Here is a 26,621-nt window from a genome sequence, read left to right as displayed (position 1 = left end):
CTCTGCCAGCTGTGTAGCATGCAGTACAATGGTCAAATTGCTTCACTGACTGACTATCCAGAAGATTAGACTTGTGTTGGCATATCCAACTCTGTGATTCTATAAGTTGCAAACACAACGTGAGATGGGAAATTTGGGGGAAAAGGAGTACGGTAAAAAGGTGCATGAGTGAAAGAGAAATTTTAATAGAAAACTTTACATGAAAAGTTTGCATTGTAGAACATGCTGCTGTAAATGTCTGGGAACACTGGTGTTTCTTAGCTTTTTTTGTCATATGGTTATTCAGAATGAACTGAAGGTGAAAAAGAATGTGTACAAAGAAATTATAATCATGTCTATTCAAATCCAGATTCTTTCAGATTCAATGGGGCTTCCTAGGTAGTAGCTGTGCTTAGGAATTTGGCTTAAATTACACAGAATCTTTTCTTTCAGCTCTATTGCTAAAGGTTTTGTTTTCTTGACAGCATCCAAATAGTTTCTCCAACTTAATTGGGCAAATAATGCTTGATTAATCTTGAATTGCTCAGTAATTTTATCTTTTATCCAGTGCTGTATTCATAACTCTGTCTCATCCAAACAGATGCAGACACTATATGCTTTTGATGAAGAAGAAACAGAAATGAGGAATAAAATAGTTGAAGACTTGAAAACAGCTCTGCGAACTCAGCCCATGAGGTATTTCATACATTTTGCTTCCATTCAGCAGATGCTTCTTGGATTAGGACTGCCTATCATGGAAAAAAAATATAAGGTACAGGATAATCCCTTCACATGTTCTCAAGCATATCAGGTAGAGAACAGCAGGCTAATTGAGGATACATTTTATTTTCTCTTGGTATAAAGTTTTAGAACAAGCTTGGGGAGTAGTGTCTATCTAAACAACCTTCTTTCTTTAAGTATATGTAAGTGTTGCTCAGATTATACACATTTCCCTTTCTAAATTTAGATCTTCTTTGTCACTTTCTGCCCGAACCATACTGAATATATTCACCTACTGAAACTCTTTTTTCCTCTCTCTAGTTTTTTTCACTCACAAATTCTTCTGCTTTTCCAACAATCTACTTGATCCTTTCTTACATTAACCCTATACATCTTCTTTCCCCGCACTGCTTAAATCTCTTGTCAAAGTCAGCTGGGCCTTATGCCTTTCAGGATTCCAAAACTTTGTGACTACCACTTGTGAAATGTTGAGTTTCTAATATATACCAACCAACATTGAAAATGATTTGTCACTGATCCTTGGCTTGTTATTTCCAGTTTGGCAAATGCAGGTATCTGTCTATCAGTCCATCCATCCATCCATCTGGGGGGTTTTGGGAAGAGGCAGGGAAGAGAGGAGGAAAGGAAAATCAAATGAGAAAAACGGAGGGGCAACATGGGAAGTTTGTAAATTGAAGTTGAACTCATGTTAAACTCCATTTGTGCAGGCTATGCACACTTATTGCACAGGATAAATCTCATCTGGTAGTATCCTGAATTGTTAAGCATAAAATATTAGGTAATCTGCTTTTGGCTTTCTGCATTATTCACTGGAGTTGCACAGGGATGTGTAGACAAATAAAAAAAATGCTGTTAAATTTGGTCTAGTACTGCCATGATAGAAACTTTCTGTGTCCCAGGGATGAGAAGTCTCAGAGAGAGTGACCAATCATGTTTATTTCTGTTGCTGATGTAAGATAAGTTGTAGCCTTCAGTTAAAAACATAATCATATTGCAAGTTATTGATTAATCAGCTTCATCAACTTCTTTTGTCCCTATTAGGTATTCCATAACATGCAGTGGATAGCGAGGACAATTTTTCCACTTGTCATGCTAAAATGTATGCAGTGTGTATACTATGTATAATTTCCTATCATCCTTTTCCATCATGCCAGGACGGACATTACTAATAGGACAGGCTTTCTTCCTGAAATCTCTGGGAGTTCATTTTGAATTTTTTCCAGATAGGCCCAGCATTACTTTGGCTAGAGACCCCTGACAGCAGGCATTTATTTCCTTTGTTTATAACAGCTATAATGAGTGTCAGCAGCAGCCACAAACTGTCACATAAAGTCTTTGCTCTTAAATTGCTGGCTGCAGCCCTGAGGGCTTATCCATTTCTTTCTTTTTTCTTTTTTTAGCAATCCTCAAGCCAAATTTCAAGTTAAGTTCCATGGCTCAACTGATTCCAGGGACTCAGTTTGCATATTGCCAGATTGACTACATGCCAGCACCTGATACTTAAGCCAGTTCAGTCTTTAATGGAAAATAGAGGGTTTTGTGGCTCTATCCAATGTTCTTCGGTAGAAAGCCCTTCAAGATACTGGTCTTGGAACCAAAGAAGGATGGTTGCTGTTTTGTAGTGCCAGTTCAAAAGCCATATAGTCACACCTCTGGCAGAATCTGGGGTAGCAATAAACCTGCCTTAGTGTTCATATTTGAATAATGTCTTGCTAAACTGAATATGTTTACAGCACATACTCACCCACAATCCCTGAATTAAAATTAACGTTATGAAGTGTTTATGTAGCTTGCTAGCTAACTCTGTTGTAATTAGGTTTGTATCATACTTTGCCAAAGAGAAGTCAAACTTTGCACTTAAGACACCTCATTTGTGAGCTCAGAAATAATCACAATATATTAAACACATCTGCAGTATCTCTCCTGTTTCCAAGATCACCCTTGGACATCAGTGGTAGAAAAGTTAAAACATAGGGAGGAGGTAAACTTCCTGTATATCTCACACAAGTCTTTGAAGTGACTTAGCTGCTGAATTTTGAACTTTCACCAAATATTTCCGAGCTGTTTCTACATAAGGTCCAGAGCTGTTCCTGACACTAGGGCTGTGTAGATCTTCAAAGGTCAGTTTGCTTCATCAGAGATCCAATGAAAATTAGTTAAATAAAGCAGTGCCATGCTGAATGGAAAGGTTACACCACCCACAATTGGCTCAGTAAGAATGGGCCAGATTGGCTTTGCCTTGGTGCCTTGTTCTGCCTTGAGGTAGAACAACACAGTTCTGCAAGAGACTTTGCTGCTCGTCAGGGTAGATCGCCCATAACTGTTGATTGCACTTGTTCATTTTTTATTTCATGCAATGGTGTCAATAAAGTGAGAAAAACCTTGGGCATGTATGTAGCTGGCCACATTAGAAAAACAAATAAAAAAGCTGCATCATTTGTACTGGAGGGATTCTCCTGAGTATTCAGTGAAATCCCACTGTTTTTTCAGATGGAGGCTGCATGGCCAAGGAGGCACCACATTAATAGAATGACTATTTTTTTTCCCTTCTGAGAAGCGTGTGAGGTCCAAATTGGGCTAAAATTTCTTCCCCTGAAGTAAATGAATATTTTGGTATGAAATATAGATTTTTATAATAAAGTTGATTTTTGATAGTAGCAGTTGTACATATCTCCAAGTCTGGCACAACTGAACTTTAGCAATTAGACCCAGTTCAGGAATAACAAAGCACTCAATCACACTGCTTAAGGAGGAGCTGACAAAAAAATTAAGGAAAGGATTGGAAGAAAGTGAAGATTTCCTTGTGAGTTGGTTGTAACCATAAGCAACTATGATTATAAAAATATCAGGCTTAGAAACATATGGAAAATTTGTACTGCCGCTTCTGTTAGTCATCGGTTACCTTGGCAAGGCAGGATGCTGTGGAAAACAAAAAGGTTTTGAGTGGAATAAGCAAAACTTAGCTGGACATCAGCAGACCTTTGTTAAAGAGTGAACAAAATGGAAAGGCATCAAGAAAACTTTTTTTTTCTTTTAGCCAAGAAATACTTCCACTATTTAGCTTATTAAAATAAAATCACTGGAAAATGTGTCTTTTATTTTAGAACGGCTTTGTCTTAGTATTCTTCTGATGACCTCTGGTTGATGGAACCTATTTCAATGCATATTTCAGGTGGGACAGAAGACCAGAATTTTTCAATGGTGAACATGACCATTGATCATGATTTCTGAAGTGAAAATGGAAGGGAAAAGCAGCTGCCAGTTAGGTTCAGGGTGTGCAGGACAATTATGACCTTTCTTTTCCCCAGAATTGGTATGAATTAAACCCACAGAAATGCTGCTGTAGGGCACCTTTAAGTCTTGTGTCCAAATGAACATCTTTCAGTAGCATATGACAAAGCAGGTGTTTTTCTAAATGAAGCCTGCTTCTGGGTTAAATAACTTCAGCCTGCAGATTGGGATGTCTCATAACTGGACATTCCATATGAATGAGTTTCTTTTTCCTTGCCCATAGAAAATCAAGATGTCAGGGAAAATGCTATATTAGAATCTCTTCCTTGACATGTTAGTTCTCCGTGTACAGGACTTTTTGTATGAAGGGACATTCACCTGCCCCTCCCAAATAATTTAGAAGTCTTACATGTATTCTTTGAAAAAAAAAAAAGACCTCACATTTTATTGATTTATAGAATTTCTTCTCTGTGACCTCATCTTTAAAAATAGTATCAAAGTGTAGCAGAGTACTAAAGTGACACCAGTGGATTTGCATTATTCTGTAGCAGGATACGCACAAATTTTTTTGGACAAGGGCTTCATTTGTACCGTGAATAGTGTGTCAGTGACCACATTCCAAGAAGTAGATAGGGCTAGGGCAAAAACTAAGTATGATTTAATATAAACTAAACATAAATTTAACTTCCTTGCACATTTATGTCAATTTGACTCAACCATAGGTGTCATTTGCTGAACTAGGAGCACCAGTATTCAAATTCCAATAGTCAGAGAAAAATGAAAAAAATCTGTATGATGGCCTGGCACAATCTGCAAATGCAGCTAGTTTTTAGAGCATGTAGAATAATTGTAATATATAGAAATACCCAAGCTAAGATCTGCAGTCAATCAAACTCTTATGGTTTCCTAGATGAAAAATAGGAACACAAATGCATTCTAGGGTGGGGAATATGTGGCCTTCCAGGAATTGCAGAAACAATAACTCCCAACTGGGCATGTTGCCTGGGAATGTTGGGATTTGGAGGACTGCAGGTTCCCTGGATGAGACCCCAGAAGGTAGCACCAAATGTCACTGCTGCTTTGTTCTCTCCTTTGAAGCAGGCAGGAATGTGGCTCTGCAAAGCAGTTTTGAAGGAATGCTTTGCTCAGGGTGTTGAAGCGTGGGCCCTTTTGAAAGCTTTACTAGATAGGAAAGAAAATTGTTCTATCATAACTTTCTCTCTGCTGTGTTAGTTCTCTTCCAACAGGCTTTTCTCCTCCCTGGAGAGCATTCAATGATGTCTTTCCTCAATTGAAAACCCATCCATAGGTGAAAGACAGCATAAAAACGTTAAGATGAAAATGTTACTGAAATGCCAAGGCTGTGTTTAAGTCACACAAAGAAACAGTTACCTTTTCTGGAAATGAGAAATATAATCCTGGAACTTGAAAGCCAGAATAAACAATAGGCAAGCAAAAACATTGCCATCTTCATGCTCTTTCATTGCTTATGTCAATGAAGGTTAGAAAAAATCCTGTTCTTCCCCAAAGTGATTTGCATATCCTGGCCATTTAATGCATTTTCTGTCTAACCGTTTGTGGTATGTTTTTGCTCTTAAGCTTTGTTCGCACAGACCAATTTTAAAGTTCAGGCTTGAACAGCCACCAAACCTCAAACTGAACCCCTTGATACTCTGTAAGGTTTTGGTTTTCTCCAAACCTTCAACCAGTGAGATAAAGTTACTAAAAAGAAAGATGATAAGCCACTTAAGGAATCTGCCTCAAATTTTACAGTTTCTTTAATTCCCCTGTTGGAATAAAATATACTTATCCCAGATGCAGTATTCCTATTATTTGGTATATTTTGTGCATGAGCACTGGAAGCTCAAGTAAAATTTATAAACAATATTGTTTTATGGTCTTCTCTTAAAGAAGTACTGCAAAGTAATGTGATATTGCGAGTCACATGATTTGTGCCAAATTTCAAAACTCCGAATATATGAAGCATGTTTGCACAGTCATGCCAGGAATGGTTGTTCCATGAAAATCGTGTTGGTTCAATCTTACATTTGAATTGTTTTGTTCTGCTGGTGGCCATTTGAAATGTATCTCTCAGTCTCATCTTTTTCAGAATTCATTTATATATTTTATTTATTCCAAGGCTAAAGACTACTTTAGGCAATAGAGGATTTGTCCTCAGTTGCACAAATTTGATTCTAACAAGGAACATTTGCTGAGTTTTAATTTTTGTCATCTTAAATGCTATAAAATCTTCCGTTTTTACATCCTGTACCACAAATTCTTCAAATTCTTCAAAGGATCATTACCTTGATGTGGTGCTGGAGCTTGAGCACCTCAATGATGCCATGAGCTAAACTGTGAAGGGCCACCCAAGACGGGAAGGTCATGACAGAGAGGTCAGACTAAATGCAATCCCTGGGGAAGGTAATGGCAACCCACCCCAGTATTCTTGCCGTGAAAACTAAATGGATCAGTACAACCAGAGATATGTCGGTATACCATCGGAAGATGAGACCCCCAGGTCGGAAGATGGTCAAAATGCTACTGGGGAGGAACAGAGGATGAGTTCAACTAGCCCCAGACGTGATGATGCAGCTAGCTCAAAGCCGAAAGGACGGCTAGCGGCTGACGGTGCTGGTGGTGAACGGCAAATCCGATGTTCTAAGGATCAACACACCATTGGAACCTGGAATGTAAGATCTATGAGCCAGGGCAAATTGGATGTGGTTATTGGTGAGATGTCATGATTAAAAATAGACATTTTGGGCGTCAGTGAACTGAAATGGACTGGAATGGGCCACTTCACATCAAATGACCACCAGATCTACTACTGTGGACAAGAGGACCACAGAAGAAATGGAGTAGCCTTCATAATTAATAGTAAAGTGGCTAAAGCAGTGCTTGGATACAATCCAAAAAACGATAGAATGATCTCAATTTGAATTCAGGGCAAGCCATCTAACATCACAGTGATCCAAATATACACCCCAACCACAGATGCTGAAGAAGCTGAAGTAGAGCAGTTCTATGAGGATCTGCAGCACCTACTGAACGACACGCCTAAAAGAGATGTTATTTTCATCACGGGAGACTGGAATGCTAAGGTGGGCAGTCAAATGACACCTGGAATTACAGGTAAGCATGGCCTGAGAGAACAAAACGAAGCAGGACACAGGCTGATAGAATTTTGCCAAGACAACTCACTCTGCATAACAAACACCCTCTTCCAGCAACCTAAGACACAGCTTTATACATGGACTTCACCAGATGGACAACACCGAAATCAGATTGACTACATCCTTTGCAGCCAAAGGTGGCGGACATCTATACAGTCGGTAAAAACAAGACCTGGAGCTGACTGTAGTTCCGATCATGAACTACTTCTTGCACAATTTAGGATCAGACTAAAGAGATTAGGGAAGACCCACAGATCAGCTAGATATGAGTTCACTAATATTCCTAAGGAATATGCAGTGGACATGAAGAATAGATTTAAGGGATTGGACTTAGTAGATAGGGTCCCGGAAGAACTATGGACAGAAGTCTGCAACATTGTTCAGGAGGCGACAACAAAATACATCCCAAAGAAAGAGAAAACCAAGAAGGCAAAATGGCTGTCTGCTGAGACACTAGAAGTAGCCCAAGAAAGAAGGAAAGCAAAAGGCAACAGTGATAGGGGGAGATATGCCCAATTAAATGCAAAATTCCAGAGGTTAGCCAGAAGAGATAAGGAATTATTTTTAAACAAGCAATGCGCAGAAGTGGAAGAAGACAATAGAATAGGAAGAACAAGAGACCTCTTCCAGAAAATTAGAAACATTGGAGGTAAATTCCAGGCAAAAATGGGTATGATCAAAAACAAAGATGGCAAGGACCTAACAGAAGAAGAAGAGATCAAGAAAAGGTGACAAGAATATACAGAAGACCTGTATAGGAAGGATAACAATATCGGGGATAGCTTTGATGGTGTGGTCAGTGAGCTAGAGCCAGACATCCTGAAGAGTGAGGTTGAATGGGCCTTAAGAAGCATTGCTAATAACAAGGCAGCAGGAGACGATGGCATCCCAGCTGAACTGTTCAAAATCTTGTGAGATGATGCGGTCAAGGTAATGCATGCGATATGCCAGCAGATTTGGAAAACACAAGAATGGCCATCAGATTGGAAAAAATCAACTTATATCCCCATACCAAAAAAGGGAAACACTAAAGAATGTTCAAACTATCGAACAGTGGCACTCATTTCACATGCCAGTAAGGTAATGCTCAAGATCCTGCAAGGTAGACTTCAGCAATTCATGGAGCGAGAATTGCCAGATGTACAAGCTGGGTTTAGAAAAGGCAGAGGAACTAGGGACCAAATTGCCAATATCTGATGGATAATGGAAAAGGCCAGGGAGTTTCAGAAAAACATCTATTTCTATTTTATTGACTATTCTAAAGCCTTTGACTGTGTGGACCATAACAAATTGTGGCAAGTTCTTAGTGGTATGGGGATACCAAGTCAACTTGTCTGCTTCCTGAAGAATCTGTATAACGACCAAGCAGCAACAGTAAGAACAGACCACGGAACAACGGACTGGTTTAAGATTGGGAAAGGAGTACGGCAGGGCTGTATACTCTCACCCTACCCATTCAACTTGTATGCAGAACACATCATGCAACATGCTGGGCTTGAGGAATCCAAGGCTGGAGTTAAAATTGCTGGAAGAAACATTAACAATCTCAGATATGCAGATGATACCACTTTGATGGCTGAAAGCGAAGAGGAACTGAGGAGCCTTATGATGAAGGTGAAAGAAGAAAGTGCAAAAGCTGGCTTGCAGCTAAACCTCAAAAAAACCAAGATTATGGCAACCAGCTTGATTGAAAACTGGCAAATAGAGGGAGAAAATGTAGAAGCAGTGAAAGACTTTGTATTTCTAGGTGCGAAGATTACTGCAGATGCTGACTGCAGTCAGGAAATCAGAAGACGCGTAATTCTTGGGAGAAGAGCAATGACCAATCTCGATAAAATAGTTAAGAGCAGAGACATCACACTGACAACAAAGGTCCGCATAGTTAAAGCAATGGTGTTCCCCATAGTAACATATGGCTGTGAGAGCTGGACCATAAGGAAGGCTGAGAGAAGGAAGATAGATGCTTTTGAACTGTGGTGTTGGAGGAAAATTCTGAGAGTGCCTTGGACTGCAAGAAGATCAAACCAGTCCATCCTCCAGGAAATTAAGCCAGACTGCTCACTTGAGGGAATGATATTAAAGGCAAAACTGAAATACTTTGGCCACATAATGAGAAGACAGGACACCCTGGAGAAGATGCTGATGCTAGGGAGAGTGGAGGGCAAAAGAAAGAGGGGCCGACCAAGGGCAAGGTGGATGGATGATATTCTAGAGGTGACGGACTCGTCCCTGGGGGAGCTGGTGGTGTTGACGACCGACAGGAAGCTCTGTCGTGGGCTGGTCCATGAAATCATGAAGAGTCGGAAGCGACTGAACGAATAAACAACAACAACAAACCACAAATTTAGCTCTAGACTATACCAACAAGAAATTACTGCTCAAACTGTTTCTTGACTATGTGTTGCAGAAACTTTCAGTTGAGATTCTGTGAATGCATCCTTTCCCAGATTAAGTAACTCCTTGCTCATAGGTCTGTATGAGGTGGCCATGCCTTGCCTTCGTGAAGTACAATGAAGCATCTCCTTCAAGTAGCCGTTGCCTTAAGGCTGGGAAGGTGACAAATACAGTAGGAGCTCAGCCATTCAGTTCCATCCGTGGTATAGCCACCTCTGCATCAGTAGCAAGTATCATGATATTAGGCTTCGTGGCTATCCATGTGCTTAAATATATATAGTATTAAAATGATACAGGAGAAGATTACACTTTGCAAACAGTGGAGTAGAAAGAAATGAAATGCTGGAGGAACAAAGATTATTAAAGGTTCCATTTGTTGCAGGGTGAGATGCAAAATTTCTTGCATAGGGAACTGTTAAATATACTATTTATGTTTTTATAAGTATTTATGAGAATATGTATATATGTTTTCCACAGAGTTTTAGGGGGCTCACAACAAGTCACAGTAAAACATTATTTTAAACTATAGAAATACAAAACACAAAATAGCAGGAAGGGGGAAAATAGTAGCAAATGAACATCTTTCAATAGCATATGACAAAAATAGCATACGATAAAAGCAGTAAAGAGGATTACAACTAAAGGCCTTCCTAAAAATAGGTTGCCACCAGCTTCTGGAAGATTGTTGGTGAGCAAATGAAATGCATTTCCCTGAGAAGAATTGTAAAATATTTATACAACTATCCAAAAATTTCTCTCAGGCAAGGCTGGAATTTACAAGAGACTGAGAACCTGCAAGGGTAATCTTGATATACAGGCAGATTCATTTTGGAGAAAGTGGTCCTTCAAACAACATGGTCCTACCTTTTCAGGTTCTGTGTATTACTGCATATGGTGCTTCAGGCTTCTCCCTCCCTCCCAAATTGTCCAAGATGTCATAGGGTTTCAGCATTCCTGCATGTTATATCTAAGATATAAGAATAAATTGGGAAATTCTTGAGATATGGCCTTCTCGCAGGGTTTGGCCCATTAAAAATACTATTTTAATATAATGTGGAAGTGTTAAGAGGGCTGTTTTGTGGGTCAGTGGATCCTCTGACTTTTACAGTATCATTTGACCCAAGCAGTGCACTGCCACTACCTGTCAATCTTGAATGTATTTGAATTGTACCTGGAAACAAATGAGAAGCCAGTACATTTGAATAAATGATGGTGCATTGTTTCTAGGTAGGTATTTTAAGTGACAATAAGTAGTTTTTTGTTACTTCTCTGTATGTCCTACGGGTAGATTATTTATGAGTACTAGACTGATTTTGTTGAGATATTTTTCCACTTTATTAGATACATAGTATAGTTTGAGAAATGCCTATTTTAAACTCCTAAGCTAAATTCATAGATAACTGTTTATATAATTTTCAACACAGTATTCTTTTCATGACTCCAATAGCCATATTTCTAACTGAAATCTCAGTGAGTACTAGCTAGTCTAAAAGAAAGATCTAAATGCAGATTTTCCCCTTGGGCTTGACTGTTGGGGATATAATCATTCTTTGTTTGAAAAGAAGCGTATTCTAAAGAGCATTTTTCAGCCAGTGGTGACTTTATAAGTTTAATACCCTCATAAATAAGGAAAATGTAATAATATGTAGATAGTGGGCAAATCGTATTTTATCTATTTTAATAGATGATCTGCAGTTTAAACTCAGTACATGTTTTTAACTTCCATTTTCTGCTGGCAGAAAACTAAAACTTTATATACTATATACTGGGCATTCCCTGATTTTCATGCTTCAGTAAAGAAACACAAAATCAGATAGTCTGTTGGACTTGAGTTTCCATTATTTGTTTTCATCAGGGATCAATATTTTAACCAAAGAACTGTCTGACACTGAGGACAGTATGTTAGTTATTTTCTGGCATTGAAAGAAGATGCTTGGATAAGAAAAAATGCAGGCAAAAGGCACATGCTGTTAATAAGGAAAAATGGCCTTGGGCATGGGACAGCAAGTATTGCTCAAACATCTATCCTTGTGGAAATCGTTTTGTTTAGGTCAAGTGAGTAGTTGCTTTTTCAAATTATTTTTTATTTCAAATCATTTAAAAGTGAGATGTTGGATCCATAATGCAATTTCTCTTTGTAGCAGAAAGCAGTGGACACTGAACAAATTTCATTCCTACATACACATCTGCCTCTGTAAAAGTATTTGTCCAGATCCTCAGCTGCGTACACGTTAGAGTTTCCCAAGGACTTCTGAAATTAGGAGAAGAGGCAATTTGGTTGTTTCATTAATCTGACACCCTTTATGCAAAGTGCCTTAACTGCCTCTTTCTTTGCTATCTCTGGACAGATTCGTAATACGATTTATTGAGCTGGATGGCCTGAGCTGCTTGCTGAACTTTTTGAAGAGCATGGACTATGAAACCTCTGAAAGCCGTATACACACATCCGTTATAGGATGCATCAAGGCTCTGATGAACAACTCCCAAGGACGAGCCCATGTTCTAGCCCACCCGGAAAGCATCAATATAATTTCTCAGAGCTTACGGACTGAGAACATCAAAACCAAGATTGCTGTGCTGGAGATCCTTGGGGCTGTTTGCTTAGTGCCAGGAGGTCACAAAAAGGTTCTGCAGGCCATGCTTCATTACCAGGTCTATGCAGCAGAGAGGACAAGATTCCAGGTAAAACGATGCATTGAGCAAGGTGACCTATAGAGTTGGTTCTCTGCATAAAGCAGGGTGGGCATTATTGTTTTCCTGATCAACTAAAATAGGGCATGCCTACTTGAAATGTGTTCAAGTAATAGTTACTGACCAAACCTAGGCTCATATTTGCATTATTGTTAAATAACCCTCCATATCTTAATTTTACTACTCAAGAGAGCCATTTCACCTAGTTTATGAAATCAGATAATTATTTCTCACTGTGTGTGAGAGAATTTTGGTCTGGTGTGCGAAGCTAGAACTTTTCAGAGTTTAGCAGGCAGAGAAGCCTCATAAAATGTCATAAAATGGCCAATGATGCATCAGGGGGATTTTTCAGGGGGAAAAAAAGCAACTAGTGAAGCTTCTCTTCAGCCTCCCCTCTAGACTCTTTACTCCAATTTACTTTTTATCTTTTCTGAACAGATAGGCAGCTGTGTACCATTTTTGTCTTTTCATAGAATAAAAATGGGGCCAAGAGGCATTTTGGTAAACAAAAGTGATGCCAGAAATTTTGCAACATACCAACTTCCAAGTATTTACTGACTGACTGAAATAATCTCAAAAATAATAATCAGGCAGGGCAGGGAGCCTGTGGTCGTCCTGCTGACTGCATTTGTTCTAACATTTCTCTTTGCACTAATGTTACTAGCATTACCAAATAATGAAGAAATGCAGCTTTTCCCAGGTATACCTATATGTAGTTCTAATTGCTTAGGAAGGATACTTGGACTGCAATAAGTACCCAAGTATGTGAACCAAATATGGATATGAAGTAACAGAGCAATTCATAAGGTGCCTGGTGGCCTGAATGTTGGACATTGAGCATAATATAGCTTCAGCTTTGGAAAAACCTTCATGGTACTCAGAAAACTGAATCTTAATGCTGTGATTAGAATTCTGCAGTGAGGGGTGTGCAATACTTGGATTCAAAGCAGGAAGGGTGATTTGGATCCAGGTTGGTGAACTCGCTGTAGTTGCCAGTGTCTCCTTAAAGAAGCTTTGACTTTTCCTGGGCTTCTGTATGATCCCGGGAAGATATACACATTTGAGTTAAGGAGGCCATAAGGAATTAGACCAGTGTTTCTCACCCTTGGCTACTTTAAGATGTCTGGACTTCAGCTCCCATGCTGGCTGGGGAATTCTGGGAGTTGAAGTCCAGACATCTTAAAGTAGCCAAGGTTGAGAAACACTGAATTAGACCATGCATCATTGCTCTGTCACTTCCTTAACTCAGGTATCTATTTTCCTGGACTTATTTAAGGAGCCACTGACGGGTACAGGAACTGTGCTCACACCAGATCCAAAGCAACTTTCCTACTGCAGATTCAAATACTGAATATGTCTGTTTGTGATATACCAATGTATATGTATGTAAAAGTAATCTCTGAGTCAGGTACTTTGTTTTAGATATGTTGATATGGGAACTTGCTCCTAGAACATTGTATAAATAATCCTTTGAAAACAGTGAAATGAAGAACTAAAACTAGAAACTCACTGTCCTAATCTCTCTCTCTAAAAGTTTAAAACTGAGTAAAAATAACTTGGAAAATAAATAATTAATGAGTATGGAATAGCGTAGGTTTTACTGTATGTATGCGGCTATACTTTTGACAAGTTATTGTTTATTGTTTGCAGAATATTTTATGAACCTTTAGGGAATTAACATCCTATCAGCCATTACTATGTAGAATGTGCGTATATACAGGTATACTGTAAAAGGAATTAAGGATGAATCTTTGCTTGTTTTTTTTTTAATCCCAGTAAGGACATGGTTCTATTTTGTTCGTTTGTTTTTCTGATGTCTGTGCCTGAATATCATCCTTTCTTTCTGCAAAGTTATTTTCAACAGACTAAAGTTAAACTTGTCCAAGGTAACTTCAAGTCTTCTGCCTCTCTTTGAGCTCGGTGTCAAGAGTGCCGATGTTAACATAACCGATTCAAAGTTAAATCCAGCTTGGCTGTTTCTGTTATTATGAATATTCATGTGCTAATGGTTGTCAGATTTCTGTGATTAAAATCCAGCAGTTATTTCAGGAAAAAACCACTTAGTCATCCCCAAAAGTGTGATATGATAGTGCTCTAAATCAATTATCTAAGAATGTTTTGAGGTTTGGATGAACTTCTTACCCAAAGTATGGGGCAAGGATTGTGAGGAACTGTAGCCCTGTCATAGTTTTCTGGATAAGGGGTGAGCTATGAAATATACAGAAATTTTATCAGAAACATATAGAAATTTTATCAAAACAATGTCTTCACAACAATTTTTGTTCAGCTCTAGCAATCATGCCTTATGTATATTGTAGAGACAGTATCATTGTTAAGGAATGTATAATTGATACCTCTAATTTTTAATGTGATATTTGCAATCAAGGCTATGCAAATATCTGGAAATCCTTCAACTCCCTGTTAACATTTTAAGAGGAAATGCCTCCTGTCATCTAAGCAATATCATTTAGATTTGCCCAGAGAATGGAATATTCCACAGCGTTTGAAGCTTGCTGATTTAAGCTAATTCCAGCCAGTCATCATATGTTTCCCTGCATCTTTCCTTTGATATTGCCATTCAGCCTCAAACATCAGCCCTGGTGTTTTACAAGTGGCTATTTGGCACCGGCAGCAAAAGTGTTATTAACATTCTTCCCGAATAGTAAAAATTAATGATGAAAAACCTTCTCAGCCAAAATAACAAAGCAATGAAGACACTGAGTAGAAGGAATTTCTTTTGGCTTTGTTGGTCTCTGATTGAAGAGGAAATTGTGGGTTAGTAATTCCACAGAGGAAACATTTGAAACTCTTTGCCTTCCTAGATGAATAAAGTGAACATGACAAGAGACTATACAGCATCCTCCTCCAATCTGGTTCATTGGCAGTAATTCTCTTCTGCTCCAGCCAACATGGCCAGACATCCTCTTTTTACATATGTATGTAAATTCATATATGTGTACAGGCCAGGCCAGATGCCAGAATGGGGACTTATTCATTGATGTGTGGCTTATGCACAACTGATTTTTGCAATATTGTTTTCATCGAAGTATTATTCTTCTAACTTGAAGAATGATTAGCACAAATTATCCTCAAAGTCTTAATAATATAGACTTTATTGTCTATTATAGGTTATAATATAGAATAGCTAGCTCAAGCAGTCAGTCACATGCACAAATAGAAGGGAACAAAGAGCTTAGCTAATGCTTCTGATTTTGAAAAGCATGTATCATTATTTCCCTATATGTCTGCATACACACAGAAGGACAAGAAGAACTCACTTCCATTGCAAGGGGAAAAATAAGATAGTATGAACACCCCCGGCATATGGACTGATCTGCTAAAACTAAGGCCTACTCTGGGGGAAAAGCCAACAGTTAGATCGTAAGCCCTGTGATCCCCTGGATGGTAAGCTATCAATTTTTTAAAATAAAATAAACAGGAAATATCTCACTTCAAGGTTGATTGCAGAGCATTAAAAGGATAATAGCGCATAGGCTACCCTCCAGAGTTGGATAGATAATCTCCAGATGTTTTTGAATACAACTCCCATGTTGGCTTGAATTGATGGAAATTGAAATATAAAACATCTGGAGGGTACCATATCACCTATCCTTGCTCTGCAGTCTCAGCTTTTCAGTCTAAATTTAAATGGAATCAAATACTTCATGCTGTTTAGGCACAGTCCAAGAATGCTGTCCAGAAACAGCAAAAAAGATAACTCACAGACAACTAGCAAAATTGATTTGCTTAACCACTGTCATTGAATAGAATTGACTGAGATATACCATACATTAAGTTATAGCCATGTTTACAAACCACAGTAGCTTGATTCACACAACACAGGTATAGCCACATCAAACCAAACCAAATCAAACCCACAGTGATCTAATGCAGCAAGGGATGATGGGGAGATCAAGTGGAAGAAAAGAATAAATAAATTAAAAAATAAAGCTATTCAGTTAATTACATCTGGCCTAAAATCTTAAACAGTATTGTATGGACTCTAGATTCTCAGCTTGACTACCACCACCCATTGGGCATCTGAACAGATTTGGTGATCTTATGATTTTGGCTATTTTCAAATTTAAAATAGCAGATGCTATTTGGGAAGGCTCAAAGGTGCTGTTTCCAAAGTGCTCTGTTTACATGGTAATCTGCAAATGCTTTTGATGACGTAGTGCTCTGTGTAAAAGAAAAGGCTGGGAACCATTGCTTTTATATAAAAGTGGCAGCAACATATCTTATGGAAGAAAGGATGATGGCTCTAGATCCAGATGAAATGCCAAAATCAAATGAGATAATGAGAAATAACCTTGGCAGCTAAGTGAACTTAAAGTCAGTCTTGTGCTGAGTGTCAAGACAAGGAGATGCAGTAGGGTCAAGAAAAATCCACAGAAAGACAAGAACACTTCCACAGTTTCAAACAAAGACTTACATTTCTAGAACTCAGGATATGTCAGAACAAAGAAAACATGAAGCAAGTCCTGAGTAGAGGAAAGTATTTTAGGGCGGCTGTCTGCCATTCTTAACCCGTTAGGTAGCTCTGAAGATTCTGAATTAGTTCTGAAGAATTTTGAGGATTGTGAATTAACAGACTTAAAGTTACTGAAGAGGTTAAATGAGAAAGTGTGGTTAGTGGTTAAATGTTGAACTAGGTTCAAGGAGGCCCAGGTTCAAATCCCCCTTGACCATGAAGCTCACAGAGTGACGATAGGTTGACTTCTACCTTTCAGCTATTTTACTATGTTAGTACATTCAAACGCTACAGTGTTTTGAAAGATAACGTGCAGCCAAAATCTGCTACCAAAATAGAAGATGGAATGGAAATATATGCTCATTCTGTTAATAGCTACTATAAGCTCAATTCATTTCAGTTGCAGAGAATGTAATTCCAAAATTGGCAACCACAAGACTGCTCATAGTCTCTTGTCATGATCAATAATTAACTTACTGATCTTGCACAGTTCATAATAATAAAGTATTTTTCAACCCATACTGTAATTGCTATTTAATATCATACCCATTTGCATGTTAATGATACATTTTTCACATTCATACTTAATAATAAAGTCTGTCTGGACAAATAAAAAATATGCATAGTTTTCTAATAACTTAAATAAAATAAGTGGTGCAAAAGAGAAGATTTGAGCTGTCATCTCCTTGCTGATGTAATTTCACAAGGACAACATCTCCTGAATTGGAACTTAGGCTAACAAGTTAGCAGAAACAGAAACAGAAACAGGTCCAGAAACTTAGCTGATTCATCAGTTTTAATTACACTGTTTAATCAGTGTTTGAGGTAATGTTTTCTTCTTTGATGGGAAAAAGGGAAAAGAAGAAAATAAGGGAGAAAAGGAATGATGATTTAAAGAATTGGTTGTAGCAAATGGCAAAATATTAAAATTGGTTGATGACCGTTGCTTAGTTTCAGACTGTAGTGAAGACCCAGCTCTGTCTTGTTCTTGGTTGCCTACAGAGGAATATCAAAATAATTTCCACAATACATGGAAGAGGCTCAGAGGTGAAAGCTTACAGCTGTGTGAGGTGAAGTGTATTGTGTTTCAAGTGAGGACAGTTCATTATGGCCAGAACAACTCAGTTAAATCCTGAATGGTAATGATCCAGGGCTCATCTGTTAATTTTTTGGGAAGTAGATAAATCTTAACCTATTGTTCTAGAAGCATATCCCATTGTGCAAACTTGTTGTTTACTGCCTTTGCTAAGGATGTTTCAGGATGTCTTAGAATTTAAATTTCTCCTTTGGTTTTTGGAATTTTGGGTGACCTGGTATTGCTTGGGTTTTCTTTTCAGATTTTGTATACACTTCTACACATATACCTGGTTTACCATAGCTCTTCCCATTCATTTTTGTTTGTTAATTTTCTTCCACTGTGTCTTTGATCTGCATTAACAAAAACCCTACAAAAAAGCAAGTTTGTGGCTGCATTGGGATTGTTTTATATGCTGCTTTTCAGTATGCAAAAAATGGCTTTTTTTCTCCCACTATCGTATCAGTGCACTCCAATGTCAAGTATCTATAAGCTTTTGAAAGAACAGAGGTGCTGTAAATACTGTAAATCCAACAAGTAATAAATATATATGACAGAGAAAGGAATAAACTGAAGCCATAAAGCAGACTTTAATTCCAAGGTTAATTTTATAAATTCTATCAGTTAAACTAGAATTAAGGTTAAATGGATGCAGAACAAGCTTCTACAACAAGAAGGAAGAGAAATTTGATCATTCCTAGACCTATGGCTCAAGTGCCAGATTTCCTTGTCAGTTTTGGCCAGAGTTTCATGAAAGTTTACTGTTACATGTGGTGTACTATTTAAGAGTAAATATGCATGTTGGCAGTGTCTGGTTCAAAAGTTGCTCAGGTGTATTTGGACATAACAGTAAACTATAGCTTAGTATGAAGTTTGTACCATACCCCCTCAGCCTCTCATTTGCAACTATCATTGAGCTTTATAGCCATATTATAAACTGTGGTTTAGAGCTAGTTTGATTAGTAGGTTACTAGGTTGGTAGTGGTTAAGGCACCAGGCTAGAAACTGAAAGACTTTCTAGTCCTGCCTTAGGCACAAAACCAGCTGGGTGACCTTGGGCCAGTCCCTCTCTCTCAGCCCTAGGAAGGAGACAATGGCAAACCACTTCCAAAAACCCTTGCCAAGCAAACTCAGGGACTTGTCCAGGCAGTCGCCAGGAGTCAAAAAACTGACTTGAAGGTACAACCCACCCCCCACATGGTTAATTCTAGAAATGGTTTACTGGATGCATTTTTTGTAACATGAGAATGAGTTTAACTTCTTCCTTGCTCTCCTCTACTCCTGCTACAGCATGGTTATGAGAATATTCATAGAACTTTATACTTTCATGTTGATCTAAGCACAGTTGAATGTAGTAGTAGTGAAGTTTATTGTTGTAACCACAGGTCATAACATAAGAATGCAATAAAATACAGTAAAATATAATAACATTAAAACAATGAAATGATGAAATTATAAAATAAAATAATAAAGGAAGCTTTAAATATAAAAAAAGACTACAACAAAACAGAGCCAGAGCTACAACTAAGAACTTAAATATCTTCCTAAGTTTAAATGAGAGCAGAGCAAAAGCAGCAACTTGGTTGCTAACAGTTGGAAACATGTCTGCAAGAAGATAAATCAGTTTTTCAACATCAGAGCCCCTGAGTTCATCTGCCATTAATAATTTGGCCCTGATCTTATTGTAAATGGGGCAGTGGAGGACATAATGGATAACATCCTCCACTTGACCAGCACCACAAGGACAGAGGCATTGTTCAACAGGGAGCTTACGAAACCTCCCTTCGAGATATGCGGAGGGCATGGTCTGCAGGCGATGTTAAAGCGCTTTTCAGTGACACACTGGTTATGTTAACCAGGTACTGGGAGAGACTTCTATGATTTTTATAATGATGGTACCAGGATGAAAATTTGGATGATTGTACCGCAATTGCGTCTTTATTAGCATCCCTTTCAAAAAGCCAATCTCTAATATTTCCTCTATTCCAAGTTCTGAGTCCTCCCAAAGATGGTAGGGAATACATTTGTAAAATGGGTGACAAAAGTTTAGTCCACTGATTTCCAGCTCTGTAATGGAGAAAACAGAATTTGGCAAGATGGGATTCTTGAAGGCTTTCTAATTTCTTATAGTGGCCCAACAATGCAAGGTGTATTCTAACAGCAATGGAAGGTAGTCTTACCACCATCCTTAAAACAGTTGAGTGTAACATCTGAATCCTAAAATGTGATTAATCTTAACTATGGTAAGTATGGTTATTGAAAGGAAGCTTACTTAAACTTTGGTTTGAAGATAGTTTTCACTAACCAAAATCAGCCACTCTATATCCTGGCTCGGAGGTCTTGGAAAGCTGTAAGATATTAAAGATGGAAGTGAGACTTCTAGATTCCACCTTGCAGCTTTCTTCATTTGTAGATTGAAAAAGATGCTGGAGCCTGATAAAGCTGGCAGAAGGATAAATATGGAAAAGATTTTACTTAATATGCCAGGTACCTAATCTGATTCTTCCAATTAATACTGACCAAGAATCCTCGCTGAAACATCTTAAAAAAATAAAAATAAAATCCAACAACAGCAGATTAGAGGAAACCCAGAACAACACATTTCTCCCTATGGAGTTTGTTTGTTTTTACCTAGTTTTTTTTAAAGGTGGTTGTCTATGTCCCTTCCAGACATAGTTTATTCTCCTTTTCTTGAATATTGAGGACACATTGTTTGGAAGAAGAGGTGTAATTAACATTGGATTCTTTGTTATCTAGAACAGGGGTAGAGAACTTGCAGCCCAGAGCTGCATGCAGCCCTCAAACCCCTTTTTGTAGCCCTAAATGCCTCTTCCAAAAAGGTGGCATTGTCACAGCCATCTCTGCTCTGGAATATTGGCAGGCAATCACCTCTACCATCGCTGTCTCTGTTTAACACTTGGAAAGGAATTATTGGAATACCCAGTTTTGAACATACCCAACTCTGCCCTGTGAGTGATTTGCATTTCCTAGCCATGTGCCATTCATGACAATTCTAGCAAGTCGATAGAGTAGGGCAGAAGAATTTGTAAACATTATTACCTTCAAACCCCATCAGGTCTAGCCACTACATCTGGTTCAACTACATGTAGAGGAACACAGAATCCCCTACCAAAGCCACTTTTTATTGTAGTCCCCACTAATGTTGCTAAGCCAGTCAGTTTCAGCTGACAGAGGTAGCAATGAAGTATTTTAATCTCAGTTGTAATAATATACATTTCCCCTGATTTGATCAAGTCTATCTGCAGCAGGAGCTGCCAGTCTCTTCAGGCATGTACAATCTTTCTGCAATTCTATACAATGGTTCAGGCACACTTGCCTGATATTTTGGCTGTTTTAACTATCACTGATTGCTTTTATACTGCTCTGTTAAATTGTAGTGTTTTGTGTTTCCTTTTATTAGAAAGCAGACCTTAGATTGAACCAAAAGTCTTACATTTGTAAGCTTTTCTCAGTCTTAATCAGTTCTGTTTTAAACATCTGTGGCTGATATCTTGTGCTGTGTGTATTGTGGGGAAAGAACTGTAATTAATTGCATTACCCTGTCACTCCTCTTGCTTTACAGTCTCTACTCAATGAGCTAGACCGAAGCATGGGGAGATACCGTGATGAAGTGAACCTCAAAACCGCCATCATGTCCTTTATTAATGCTGTACTGAATGCAGGTACTGGGGAGGTGAGTGCATGTGCTGACTTTCTTTTGCTCTCTGTCATACTGAAAATTGCTAGCAGAATTTTGCAGTGTAATGAATTCTGCTCTAAGTTCTCTAAGCTATATTTTCCTCTCATTTCAGGAATTAAACCTTGAGGGCTTTTTTTTCTTTTTGTTTTCCTTTAGGACAACTTGGAATTCCGATTGCACCTACGATATGAATTTCTCATGCTGGGTATTCAACCTGTTATTGACAAGCTCAGAGGACATGAAAATGCAACATTGGACAGGTGAAGCTTGCACAGAGGGAGAAATGTGGGGAACAAGACTATGTTGTAATGATAAATACAGCATAGCCTTCTAACTTGTAATAGTATCCTCAACTTAATATAGGATAACTATCGTGTCCATTTAAATGTGTGTGTGTGTTTATTCCAGATCAGGTAATGTACAGTATGTGTTCTGGCACCTCACAGTTGATACTTGTGGCAGAGTGCTGGAAAGCTTTTGGCCCAAGAGATCAGAAAAACACACCAGGCATTTCTATAAAAATAAATGTATTTACAGAAAGCACAAAAACATATTTACAAGCTTTTGTATTCACATGCACTCAGAGAGGACTGGGAGGAAGGCAGATAGGAAGGAAACTGAAACTAGTCCAGGCAAGCTTCCTCTAGGCAAATCAGGAGCTTTACCTTATATGGTCAAGCCTTTTCACCCCCAAAACTGAGGATACTTAAGTCTGACCTTCTCACTCTGCCAGAGTGATTTGTTACCATAGTAACTTAGTGGCTTGGTCCTTGCAAAACAATCAAGGAAATGCCAACAATACTAACAGCGTGGATTATACAGCTAGCATAATGTAGCTGATATTTTACCAATATATTGTACTGCTAGTTGGGGGACCAGTATGGTTTGGATGCCAACAGACTCTGTCCTGCTAAATATGGAGGCTTATTAAATGCCTGGGATCTCAGTGAATATACACACTGCATACATGGACATTAAACTGTCTGAAGCACCCTCTTTAGAACTAACTATTGCAATGTGCTTTGAACAGGATTGCCTTTCAGTTGGCCTGGAAGCTGCAATTGGTACAGAATATTGCAACTAGACTATTGAAGGGAGCAACCTACTGTAAACATATTTCAGTGGTTCCAAAGTTTGCTACTCAGCCAAGTTTAAAATGCTTGCATAAATATTGCACTGAGTCTGACTTAACTTAGGACGCACAGAGCTTTTGGAGTGTCTTCTTCCTGGAGGCCAGCCTACAGTTTAAGGTCTAATAGGGAAGGCTGATGTTTTGATGGCGCATTTGCCAAGACTTTATAATGCAACTCCAAAAATTGTGTTCTTAATGCAGATGCTTTGACTATAGAATTACTTATTGGTTCAGTTATTGTTGGTATGAAGTCTTGTAAACCTTTGGTTGACAGCGGAAACCTGACTTGTTCATCCAGGCTTTTAATTGAATCAGTGCTGCTGTGTTTCTTGTTGTCCTGGTATATTTTATGTTTGAGTCATATTTTATATTCTCACTTGATGTTTATTATAGTTATCATGAAAGCTGGAAACTGATTTTATAAGAAAAATAAAGTGAGCTATATGATTTAAATATATAGGGGCCATTGCTTTTTTTTTCCTTTGAAACCTGTGAAAATATGCAGGAGCTTATGTGAGACATAGGCTGGAAAACAGTAATCTTTACTCTTCTTCTTCCAACCTGGGTTTTTTAAAAAAAGAGCTGGAGACTTAAAAAAATTGGGAGGAATTTTGCAAATAATAAGGAAGAATTGAGACTTCCCAATTAACACGTAGTGGTCTTCATTATAGTTCTCTCTGGGAATAAATAAACCTGCATGCTACATATTTAATATTTCATGTAGTTTAATTCTTAGTTGATTATTTCTTTATTCCTTTTAAGTTGTCTCTCAGTTGGTCCTATTCTGTGGTTCAAACAACAGTTTCAGTTTTTCAGGACATTGTCTGCTTTGTGCTTCAATCTAAATAAGCACATTGATCTGGTTTCACTTTTCACTGTGTTGTGAAAATGATATTTGAATGTAGATTCATCAGTCCACATTGAATTAAAGGCATGTATCAAATTTGGAAAATAAATTTCTGCTGAGTTGATGTCATTATGAATAAGACATAGATGATGAAGATGGTTTATTTTTCCTCTAGGCACTTAGATTTCTTTGAGATGGTTCGAAATGAAGATGACGTGGAACTGGCAAAGAGGTTTGAAATGGTGGGTGTTCCCCTAGAAAGATTTTTGCTGCTAAGAAGTGTTGACTTGCCTTAACTACTACTATAAGTCCACCTGATTTTTCTGTGAGACAAGGACATGGTTTTCACATAACTAAAGAAAAATGAGATGTTCTCTTTCTTATATATAGAACAGAAAATATAAAAAAGAATGAAAAAATGGTAAGTTAACTGGTCACTAAGCTAATTCAGACCATGTCAGGAGTCTGTCATTTAACTGGACTGTGATGGCAGTGATGGCTTAAAATGCCTCAGTCTGATTGTTGTTCATCCATGCATTTGTAGTTTGGTTCTTAGAAGTATTTATTGGTTGTCAGTAGTTTGGTTGTCTGGATTGCTTAACATGCTTTGCTCACTTAGGGAATAAAGGCCACTGAATTAGCTCAGAGTCCTTTTCTAGTACAGTTTTCTTTGCCTCTGTTCTAAAATAGAGGCAAAGAAAACTGTACTAGAAAAGGACTCTGAGCCAATTCAGTGGCCTTTATTCCCTAAGTGAGCAAACTCATTTTTATATTTTTCTATGAAGTCATTATATTGTATTGTATTTTATATTATCTGTCATTTTTATATTGTAAAGTTCTGTTTCTATCTTTGCTCTTAGGTTTTGACCATCTAAAATGGCTTTTTGTGGGATAAAACATGTTCCTACAATTTAGGTGTTTGTATGTTTGCTGTTCCAATTTCACACAGCTTTGACTTGATACCCCCAAGTTCTGTCCATTGACATTTTAAGGGGCTTTAGGTCTAGTGCTGGATTCAGCACCATGAATCTCAGGGTCCCAGTGGACAGCTCCTCACTCTTTGAAACAAGCACCTGCTCCAGCTTAGCCCTTTAGTCCTCCAGGGAGACCTTTTTTTTTTTTAATTTGAAGCCTGCAAGATCAAAACAAGTAGTCAATAGATCAAAGCCACACTGCACTGCACTACACTGGAATTGTTCACATGATTGCACTTACTGCTTCTTTTCTAAATAGGCTAGAACATGTCCTAAAGTTATTTTGGCTAAAGGAATTGAATAAGGCAAAATAGTAAGAACCATATTCCCAAGCTTCTAGGAGTTTGGCTTCCCAAGCCATTCTAGATTCACAAGTCTCATTATAGATTACAATGACTTAATATGATGAGAAATATAAATCAGATCATGCATGAACATATGAACACCCTACATATATATATATATGAATGTGTTTCCATAAGTACTAGTTCCCATCTACTGCAGTGTTGTAGAAGCTACTTCTTCCTGGTGTCATCCTGCCATGTAGCTTTAAGCATATTTTTATTATATGAATTGACCGATAGGTAGACAGACTGCCAGACAAATGTAGAGGCAAACAACATTCAGCGCCAGCTGTAATCTGTGGTAAAATGTTAATACATCAAAACAGGGATAGATCTGCAAATAACAATAACAGTAATAGAGCATAACATAGAAGTTACCAGATAGTTTATCAAGACAAAAATCTGCCTAAACTGAAAAGTTTCATGATCCAATAAAAGATAGCAAAACAGGAAGTCAGGGAAGCCTCACTGTAGAAAGCAATCTTTTCTGGTGTGGTGCCCTCCATATATTTTGGCCTGCAACTTCTCTCACCCCTAGACAGCCTAGCTAAAAATTTACTAGGGTTTCTAAACAAAAGTTAGGGAAGGCTGTTCTAAAATAAATTTATGAGCAAGGCCACATGAATGTCACCTATTCTGAGGGGATGAAAAAAAGGAAACCACTGATGATGTTATAGTATGTTTTTTCAGAAGCCTACTTAACATGACAGATTTCTTATTTCATCCACAATAGATTCAGTTCTTGGTTTGTAACATTCTGTTGCATATGGATATTTTCCCAAACATTTGTTCAGTTTTTAGTAGCAAAAGTAGTGGATGCATGCTTAATATTAGAGATGTGAAAAAAATTGTTAATCCAGGAGCTCTGCTTTACTCTGGAGTATATTGAACCTATTTTGTCCACAACACTTCATGCCACTTCTGGTTTGGAAAATATACTTCTAGAAATCACCAAACCACTTGTGGAATGGCATGGTCCAGAGGGGAATGGAAAGTTCCACAATTCTCTGGGTTGTTTCATTCCCAGAGTGATGAATTTTGCGCATCCCTTCTTAATGTTTATTATTGGCTCATTTTAGGTTAGGTAATTCTGATCTTAACAAAAATAAAGATAAATTGTGATGGTTTGTTGTAATTACCATATGATGTAGTAAGGTACTCTTTCTCCTTCTGGTAGTAATCTTGTAGATGTGAATGGATCCACCATTAAGCAGGCATCCCGCTGTTCAGCCAAATTGAGTAGCATTCTAACTAGCATGGATCTTGTAATGGACAAGCTCTCCAATAGCTGAATTCAGTTTCAGAAGTATTCCAAAACATTATTTTCTGTTCAAAATGTGGCATCTTATTCTGATATACAGACATCCCATGATGCTGCAAATGCAAGGCATGAGCAAGAGATTGGGTTTCAGCTTCCTGTTTCTTGACAATTATAGATGTTGACAGTTTGTTTTCCACAGAGTAATATAGTTTCACCTTACTCTGTTCACCTATTTACACTATGAAGTTTAGGTGTTGCATGATTTAGTTACTTTGTCTAAAATGTGCCTCATGATAATATTTTTATTATTAATTTTTCTTTACCTTTCTTGTTATTCTTTTTATTCTGCTGCAGGTACATATTGACACAAAGAGCGCCTCGCAGATGTTTGAGTTGATCAAGAAGAGGTTGAAGCACACAGATGCTTACCCACATTTACTGTCTGTACTCCAGCACTGCTTACAAATGCCTTGTGAGTATATTATTTCTTCTCACAACTAAAGTGAAAGTTCTGTGTTATCTAGGAAGATTAGCTGGGGTGTGGGTGGCTGATTAGGTGCCCTGGTGGAACTAATGATCCATGAAGCTGGTGCCAAAAATAT

General features: G+C 38.1%; 1 protein-coding gene across 4 annotated transcripts in view; it reads left to right on the top strand.

Moving 5' to 3' along the window:
* DAAM2 (dishevelled associated activator of morphogenesis 2) overlaps nucleotides 1-26,621 on the top strand; it is a 183,557-nt gene that overhangs the window by 99,792 nt on the left and 57,144 nt on the right. For all 4 annotated transcript variants that reach the window (XM_063304775.1, XM_063304783.1, XM_063304761.1 and 1 more), the window contains exons 5-10: nucleotides 581-675; nucleotides 11,870-12,203; nucleotides 21,345-21,455; nucleotides 21,618-21,721; nucleotides 23,616-23,682; nucleotides 26,374-26,491. In XM_063304775.1, the coding sequence (XP_063160845.1) occupies nucleotides 581-675; nucleotides 11,870-12,203; nucleotides 21,345-21,455; nucleotides 21,618-21,721; nucleotides 23,616-23,682; nucleotides 26,374-26,491 (829 nt within the window). The remainder of the gene's footprint in view (nucleotides 1-580; nucleotides 676-11,869; nucleotides 12,204-21,344; nucleotides 21,456-21,617; nucleotides 21,722-23,615; nucleotides 23,683-26,373; nucleotides 26,492-26,621) is intronic.

This window comes from Candoia aspera, chromosome 1, assembly GCF_035149785.1.
Source record: "Candoia aspera isolate rCanAsp1 chromosome 1, rCanAsp1.hap2, whole genome shotgun sequence".
NCBI classification, from domain to species: Eukaryota; Metazoa; Chordata; class Lepidosauria; order Squamata; family Boidae; genus Candoia; species Candoia aspera.
Note: the sequence above shows the minus strand (reverse complement) of the source record. Positions and strands in the feature narration are given on the sequence as shown.